Below are 8,633 nucleotides of genomic sequence, written 5' to 3' on the forward strand. Positions count from 1 at the left end.
CAAGGCCCAATGCACATTTAGTTCATAATTTCCAGCAGTTTATTAAAACCCTTCACCCCATTTCTGCAAAAGGGAATGCAGTTCATATTAGTAATGCCTCATAGAATAGACTTTTCAAACAATTAAACCAGACAAAATCTCTAAGGTACTAAGCTCAGATTATATGCCATAAAACTATCAAAATGTACCTGTCATAATTAACATATTTTATAATGAGAAACTAAATCACAGATTTTAATTTGTGAAATGAATACAAAATCTCTAATTATTTTGAAAAATGTGTCAGGAAGGAATATTTTGATGGCCAGAATTCCATAGGAAATGAACACAGCTCCCCCTTATTAAAGAGCAGATTCAATGCTCTCGACACATCAGGGCTGTGGCCCACCACAATTCAGTGTTCTAAGGATCAAAGGGACCTGGTCCTGATGGGTTCTGCAATCTCAGACTGTGGAAAAAATGGTAACTCACTGTCTGAATTAAGTAGTAGGAGGTGAGACCTCTGGGATGCAGGTGAGATGCAAGACAAGGAGTCATAAAATCTAAATCCACCTGGCTTCTAACCTGGTCTCTTGGGATCTACAACCATTAGGAGAAATTTTCTTTGTGTTTATTCCAGAGGCGCAGAGGGAAATCATGCACTTAAAAATTGGAATAACACAACAGAAATATGCCTGATGAGCAGACACACAGAGACAATAAACATCTCCCCATGCAACCCTTGAGGTTGTACAGTGTTGGTGTATGGGGCATGGTTGTTCCTTTGATTCCTAAGTCTGGCTCAGGAACTGATGCTTCAGTCCTTCCTGCTGTCTTCTGTGGGACAGAGCTTCAGTTTCCATCATCCGCCATCCAGAAACCAATTCTGACTGGCAGACACAGAGACCTTCCTTTCAGAAAACCCATCCAGGGGAATCAGAGAGACTGGTAGGTACATTAGGAAAGGGTCACAGAGGCTAGAACCTGAGAACTTTTATCTGAGTCACTGGGATCCTAATCAGCTGAGCCCTGAGACCAGATTATTTCTGTTTGTATTCTTGGTGAAGTAATTGATTTATACGTAATTTACTTAATACGCTAATAAGGATGCATCTGTTAGAATCTGCACACAGGGCCATGGCTGACAATTAGGTGATGGGACTGGGAGTTCAGTGGAAAGACGCTGCACAATGAGTGAGATGCAGGAAATGGATGCAGCAAAATGAAAACCATCTGAGGAGTTGTGCTGTTCCAGGAGAAGGAAACACAGCATTAGGTGTGGGAAGCAATTCAGTGAAGTGAGAGTGTTTGTACTAAATTTCTAAGACGGGGTGTATTTCAGCATGTTTTCTATTTATTGAAAAGATCCAACCAGTGAGGTAGACAGCACCTTGCAGCAGCAGTTAGTGAGGCAGACATTGCAGTATCTTCTCTCATGCTGAGTATTCACATAAGAATTACTTAATACGTGTGAAAAGGAATACTAAATAGTGTTACTTCACTACTGCCAAGGCTGCCTATGTGTTGAGGTTTGTACCCTCTCACTTTCTACATTAAAAGAGTTAGTAGAAATTACTACCCCACACTCAGCCTTTTTCCACAGTGACCACTTTTCTATGATTTGAAGGACAGATTCAAGCTTGTGGGGAATACAAATTGAGGACTGACCGGGTTCTACCAAACAGTATAGTGTGCTGAGCAACAAGTTTTGACAATTCAGTGAAGAAAAAATCAAAGTCACACATTGTACATTAAACTTAATTTTAGGTACATTAATGTGCCTTATGTTTATATTTATGCCAAGAAGAATTCATTGTCCCAGCTAACAGGGTGGAATATCTCCAAATTGTTTCAAATTTTCTTTTTTACTTCCTGTGGAGTTTCAGGTAAAATGCCTACCCAAGGAAGCTAATGAATGCAGCCTTAAACTCAGCCCCTCCATCACATGTCACTGGATGACTGACTCTATTAGACTGCCGAGGCTGCTGGGAAGTTCTCCCACACAAGTCCTTCTCAGTGAGCAAACATATGTGTGTACAGTTCTAGGTGTCAGAACCTGGCTCGAGTCTCACTGGCCAATCTCAAGCTGTCTGCAGAGCTGGGCTCCTCCTGGAGACTCAGGAGACAATCTGTTTCCTCCCAGTTCCAGTTTGTGTTCTGACCACCTGCATTCCTTGCCTCAGGGCCCTTCCTCCTTCATCAAAGGCATCAGTGTCGCATTCTCTCCTGGTGTCCCCCTCTGCATCTAGGGGAGCACTGGGCTGACCTTAGTCCCCCTGGATGATCCTGCTCATCTTCTACTAAAGTCAGCTGAGTAGTAGCCCTGTTACATCTGCTACCCTCATCCTCCCCTTGCTAGGAAAAACTATTTTATTTGAAGGTGCTGGGGCATAGAAGGTGGACGTCGTACAGAGGTCCTTATTCTGCCTGCTAAAAAGGGTTTTTCAGATGTGTATTGTTTTGTGTCACCCAAGGGCCTTTGTATAAAGGAAGCACAGATCTAATCATAGTCTCTGGAATGAGTGAATACACTCTTCCTTCACAACTCCATGCAGAGACAATGTTTGGATCACAGGAACTAAAACAACCTGGAACTGAGTCTGATACAGAACCACAACCTTTCTTCCCAGAGAGTAGACCACAGACCAAGACCTGCAGCATCAACACCACCTGGGCCCTCATCAGAAACACACCTTCTCTGAGCCTGATGGACATGCTGAATCAGATTCTGTGTTTGAACTGAAATCCTGGGGCCTCACAAGCCCATTAAAACTGGAGAAGTGCTGGGCTAAACTAGGTTCTGTCACCTTTTCCATTGACGTTTGGGGAGGGATAAGAATCAGTGTGTGTATGTGTGAACTGTAGGTGTTTAGCAAGAACCCCTAAAGTGCTACTAGGGGCTAACTCCTTTCTGGTTGAGACCACCACTAGAAGCAACTGGAAAAAATTATTATCAAGGCCCATCACATACTCTGATATTAATTTTAAGCAAATCACTAAACTCTGGCAGCTCCTTGCTAAGGCCTTGGTACTGGCCATTCCCTTTGTCAGGAACACACTTGCTCACATAAGCTTGATATCCTTCTCTTTCTCTCTTGAGTTCTGTGCCTAAATGTCACCTTGTTGGCAGGTCTTGCCTAAAAACACGTGAGAAATAGAATGGCCTTGTCACTTTCTCCTTTAGACCTGCTTTCGTATTTCCTTCTTAGGATCTGTCACCATCTGTAAGGTTATATTTATTTCCATCATTTGGTTTTATATTCTATCCCCAATATTTATGTGTAGGGACTTGTGTTCTTCCTTCTACTCACAGCCTAGAGAGAGCCAAAAACATGGTCAGCACTCAATTTATATTCCGGAAATACGTGATATATTTCTCATTAAAACTGAAGTATTCCTGACAACTTAGGAAAAAAGTGGGTGGGGATAAATATTCCTGCTCTAAGATGACACAGAAAACTCCTAGAGGGGAACACTCCATCCCAAAATACTGAAATTAATTTCTTTTTTATAAAGATTTTATTTATTTATACTTAGAGAAAGGGGAAGGAAGGGAGAAAGAGAGGGAGAGAAACTTCAACGTGCAGTTTCCTCTTCCACCCCCTCAACCAGGGACCGGACCCACAACCCAGACATAATGAAACCAGATACCCTTTGGATTGCATGCTGCCACTCAATCCACTGAGCCTCATCAGTTGATGCCTGAAATTAATTTCTTGACTGCAAATTACAAACTGTAGCATTAGTGCTAAGCTAGTAATGCAGGTGTGTATGAAAACTAGTACTGTTTTTTTCTCCTTCCTGAAAGTTAGCTCCAACTTATGGATCCAAAGAACCTTACTAGAGTGTCAGAATTTCATCTCCTGGGCCTATCAGACAAACCAGAACTGCAGCCCATCCTATTTGGGCTCTTCCTCTCCATGTACCTGATCACTGTGTTGGGAAACCTGCTCATTATCCTGGCTGTCAGCTCAGACTTCCACCTCCACACACCCATGTACTTCTTCCTCTCCAACCTGTCCCTGGTAGACATTGGCTTCACCTCCACCACCATCCCAAAGATGCTGCTGAACATCCACACACAGAGCAAAGTCATCACCTATGCAGGCTGCATCACACAGATGTGTTTTTTCATATTGTTTGCAGGCTTGGATGACTTTCTCCTGACTGTGATGGCCTATGACAGGTTTGTGGCCATCTGCCACCCCCTGCACTACACAGTCATCATGAACCCCCGACTCTGTGGACTGCTGGTTCTGGTGTCCTTTATCATGAGTGCCCTGGTTTCCTTGTTACAGTGCTTGATGGTGTTGGGGCTGTCCTTCTGCACAGACTTGGAAATCCCCCACTTTTTCTGTGAACTCAATCAGATGACCCAACTTGCCTGTTCTGACAATTTCCTTAATAACATAGTGCTTAATTTGGTAACTGTGCTACTGGCTGGTGGTCCCCTGGGCGGGATCCTTTACTCTTACTCTAAGATACTGTCCTCCATATGGGCAATCCCATCAGCTCAGGGGAAGTATAAAGCATTTTCCACCTGTGCCTCTCACATCTCAGTTGTCCTCTTATTTTATGGTACAATCCTAGGAGCGTATCTCAGCCCTGCTAGTACTCACAGCTCAAAGTCAAGTGCAACAGCCTCAGTGATGTACACTGTGGTCACACCCATGCTGAACCCCTTCATCTACAGTCTCAGGAACAGAGATATAAAGGGGGCTCTGAGAAGATTGTCTGGATGGCAAGTAAACAAGGGATAATTAATCGGAGGTTGAAAAAGTCACCTTGACCTGTAGACCCCAAACACAAAACTAGAAACTGTGGAATTTTAATCAGATTGTGGTTTCCAAACTTGCTCCTTTTATTTCTGTGCTGGAATTTCCATTTCTGTGAGTTCAGCTTCTCTGTGCAAGTTAAGTCACCATTTTTTTAAGCTCTGCTACATCTATTACCTAGACAATGTTTCTCTTTCTCATTTTCCTAGCTTCACATTTTTTCCCCAACATTGATCAGAAATATTTGTAAATTCCAGTTTACTTCATGGCAGCATTGATTTCTTTTTTTTATATTTAATTTTTTATTGGTGTTCAAGTACAGTTTTCTGCCTTTCCCCCTCTCCCCCCAACCCCAACCCTACCCACCTTCTTCCCCCATTTCCTCCCACCCTGTTTATTGTCCATATGTCCTTTATAATTGTTCCTATAAACCCTTTACCCTTTTCCCCCATCGTCCCCTCCCCTCTCGCCTCTAATCACTTCAGCCTGTTCTCAACTTCAATGTCTTTGGCTATACTGGAGAGCATTATACTAAGTGAAGCCAGGCAGTGAAAGACAAATACCGTATGATCTCACCATTAACAGGAACCAAATCAACAAAACAAACAAGCAAGCATTGATTTCTTAATACTGATTTCTTCTCAAATGACATACACCACTGTAGTAATATGTTCTTATTTCACAGATAGATAGTATACATATATAGTCATATGGAAAATTTTCTCACTTGGTTACTCACACCATTTATATACTTTCATCCCAGGAAAATCTGAAGCCTCAGTTTTTACCATGTGTCCCTCGTTCTCTGTACATCAGTACCTTAACAGCTCTTCTTGAGGATGGAGACTTGACCATTGTTCCCTGTAAGTCTCAGCCTGTTGACAGTGATGCTACAGGATAGGGAGGCTTGGGCACTGGCCTTGGGTCCTGCTACTTGTTTCTCACACCACAGTTAGTGTTGTATAACAACAGTGTCTTGTGGTCCTTATTATAATTGCAACAACCATCACGGACTATGAAAACGTAAGGATATTACTCTAAGGTCCTGGAGGGTACACACGCCCTAAGGGCCAAGAGCATCCTGAGGGCAACAGAAGGTTCGGAATAGAGGGTGGGGAGAAGGAGAAAGAGAATGTGAGAGATGAATTGAGTTGGGTAGGGAGACTTGGGTACTTCTCTAGCAGCCTTTTCACACAGATGGCAGAAGGATTATTTCAGATGGAAGACTTTGAAACAAATGCCTCATACCTGAAAGAGTGTAATGTTATTATGAAGTGACCTTCTGGGTCTCTTTTAATGTCCCTTGTTTTGAAGTCTATTTTTTCTGATATGAGTATTGCTACCCGGCATTTTTTTTGTTTTTTCCTGTCCATTTGCTTGGAATTTTTTTTTTTTTTTACAACCCTTCACTTTCAGTCTGTGTAGAATGGCCATCATAAACAAATCAACAAACAACAAGTGCTGTCGAGGATGTGGAGAAAACGGAAATCCACTGCACTGTTAGGGGCATTGCAAACTGGTGCAGCCACTATGGAAAACAGTATGGGATTTCCTCAGTAAACTAAAAATGGATCTGCCTTTCGACCCAGCAGTTGCACTGCTGGGATTATATCCTAAGAACCCTGAAACACCAATCCAAAAGAACCTCTGCACCACTATGTTCACAGTAGCACAATTTACAATAGCCAAGTGCTGGAAGCAACCTAAGTGCCCATCAGTAAATGAGTACATAAAAAAAAACTATGGTACATTTACGCAATGGAATACTACACAGCAGAAAGAAAGGAGCTCCTACCCTTTGCAACAGCATGGATGGAGCGGGAGAGCATTATGCTTAGTGAAATAAGCTAGATGATGAAAGACAAATACCATATCACGTCAACTTCAAGCGGAACTTAATCAACAAAACACACAAGTGAGCAAAATATAACCAGAGATATTGAAATTAAGAACAACCTGACAATAACAAGAGGGTAGGTGTAAGGGTATAATGGTGCTAAAAGGGGGAAGCATTTTCAGGAACAACTATAAAAAACACATGGACAAAACCAGGGGGTGGGTGGGATCAGGGGAGGGAGGTGGGGATGGCTGCGGTGGAGGGAGGTGAGCAGGGAGAATGCAGACAACTGTACTTGAACAACATAAAATAAAATAAAAGTGTAATTTCAGGCATTTACACTAGTCTCATCCTACTGGGTTTATAACCAGTCTCCTTGTTTTCCTGTCTCATTCATCTCAGTGTTCAGAATACCTGCCATACTACCTACAAAAATGTGATTTTCAAGTATATATCTCCCAATGAGTTCTATGTGGATGTGAGGGAGGACAGAAAGGACTTAGGGGAAATCCCAATGGGTGGGATCAAGTAGTAGGAACAGACATCCCCTCACCCGACCCCACCCCCATTCACTCGTGAGCAAATAGAAAACAGCTTATCTCAGGAAAACTTCTCCGGTGGGTATGGAGGTCAACAATAAGGACTGGCTACTCCAGATGATTCCAAAATGGAGGGAAAATGGAGTGGACACCCACCCCAAAGCTCATTATGCCATCATTACAATGAAAATTGACACCTCAATTTGTAGTGAAAATGGACACCACAAATTGAGGGGAACAAAGGCCATGACACTTCCAGAAGGACCATGTTTGAACAAGGGTGCCTCCCAACCATAAGGAAGAGTCAGAATTTGGAGCCCTGAAGCTTGGAGAAACCCCTCCCCAACCTTGGACACACAGAAAACCCCAAGAACTAACTGGTTTGCAAACTCCATCTCCAGGTAGCCCTCTTCCACTCAGATGGGTACTTTTCTTTCCCGGGGATGCCCATGCCCAGGCCATTTTCTTTTTATCTACCTCAATAAAACCCACTTTGTTGTCACCCTGATGTGTCCTTGAAACCTTTGCCGGGCAAGTCAAGGACGTGGAAGTTGACTGATATACGGAAGTTCACAGACAGAGCTTGGGCAGGGCCAGCCCAGGTGCAGAGGAGGTCTGGTAACAAACATAGGTGAGAGGGGCAGTCAAAGGGATAACAAGGTATATGCGACATTCTGAGCTGAAGATGAGGTGAGGCACCTGGACTGTCAGAGGGGAGAAAGGTCATTAGCAGGACAGTAGGATGAGCATTTGTTTGGTAATTAGAGTTTGTCCTCTCCTATACTTTGGTGGTAGAGTTAAGTACGCTGATAACTTTTATTATGGGCCATGCCCCAAATTAAAATTTGTTTATATTGTAGTGTGTTTATTTTTTTTAATGTTCTATTGTTTATGCTTTTACAGTTATCCCTATTTTTCCCCTTCACCTCCCACTACCCACCCCACCTCCAACGGACACTGTCAATCCCCTCACTGTTGGCCATGTCCAGGAGTCCTTCATATTCGTTCTTTGACTAATTCCTTCACCTTCTTTCAACCAGTCCCCACCTCCCCTGTCCCACTTCCTGCTGTCTGTCTATTCCATGATTCTATCCCTCTGGTTCTATTTCGCTCATTAGTTTATTTCCTTCATGACATTCCTCTTATAAGTGACATCATGTGGTATTTGTTTTTACTGACTGACTTATTTCACTTAGCATAAGAGACTCCAGTTGCATCCCTGTTGTCATAAAATAGGAATCCCTTCTTTTCTTTCTTTTTTTGCTGCCCAGTATTTCATTGTGTTAATGTACCACAGTTTCTTACTCCATTCAACCACTGATGGCCACTTAGGCTGTTCCTAGCACTTTCGTATTGGAAATAGTGTTGCTATGAACACAGGAGTGCATAAATTCTTCGCAATTGATGTCTCAGGATTCTTAGGATAAATACCAGCAGTGGAATCACTGGGTCAAAGGGTAGTACCATTTTTAATATTTTAAGGAAATTCCATGCTGCTTTCCA

General features: G+C 42.7%; 1 protein-coding gene across 4 annotated transcripts; it reads left to right on the forward strand.

Annotated features, from left to right (window-relative positions):
- Positions 1 to 703: 703 nt before the first annotated feature.
- Positions 704 to 6,749, forward strand: LOC112305061 (olfactory receptor 7A17). Of its 4 annotated transcripts, none has more exons than XM_045195904.2 (2): positions 704 to 927; positions 1,860 to 6,749. In XM_045195904.2, exon 2 carries the CDS (start codon positions 3,801 to 3,803, stop codon positions 4,737 to 4,739), a length of 939 nt encoding a protein of 312 aa, XP_045051839.2. In that variant the 5' UTR covers positions 704 to 927; positions 1,860 to 3,800; the 3' UTR covers positions 4,740 to 6,749. The 4 variants fall into 4 exon arrangements, with proteins under 4 accessions (XP_045051839.2, XP_045051838.2, XP_045051840.2 ...); XM_045195903.2 differs by having other exon boundaries at positions 1,866 to 6,749; XM_045195905.2 differs by having other exon boundaries at positions 2,610 to 6,749.
- The last annotated feature ends 1,884 nt before the right edge of the window (positions 6,750 to 8,633 follow it).

This window comes from Desmodus rotundus, chromosome 9, assembly GCF_022682495.2.
Source record: "Desmodus rotundus isolate HL8 chromosome 9, HLdesRot8A.1, whole genome shotgun sequence".
NCBI lineage: Eukaryota > Metazoa > Chordata > Mammalia > Chiroptera > Phyllostomidae > Desmodus > Desmodus rotundus.

Excerpts from the sequence above, each read along its gene's own strand:
- LOC112305061 (XM_045195904.2), top strand. The coding sequence starts at position 3,801 with ATGGATCCAAAGAACCTTACTAGAGTGTCAGAATTTCATCTCCTGGGC.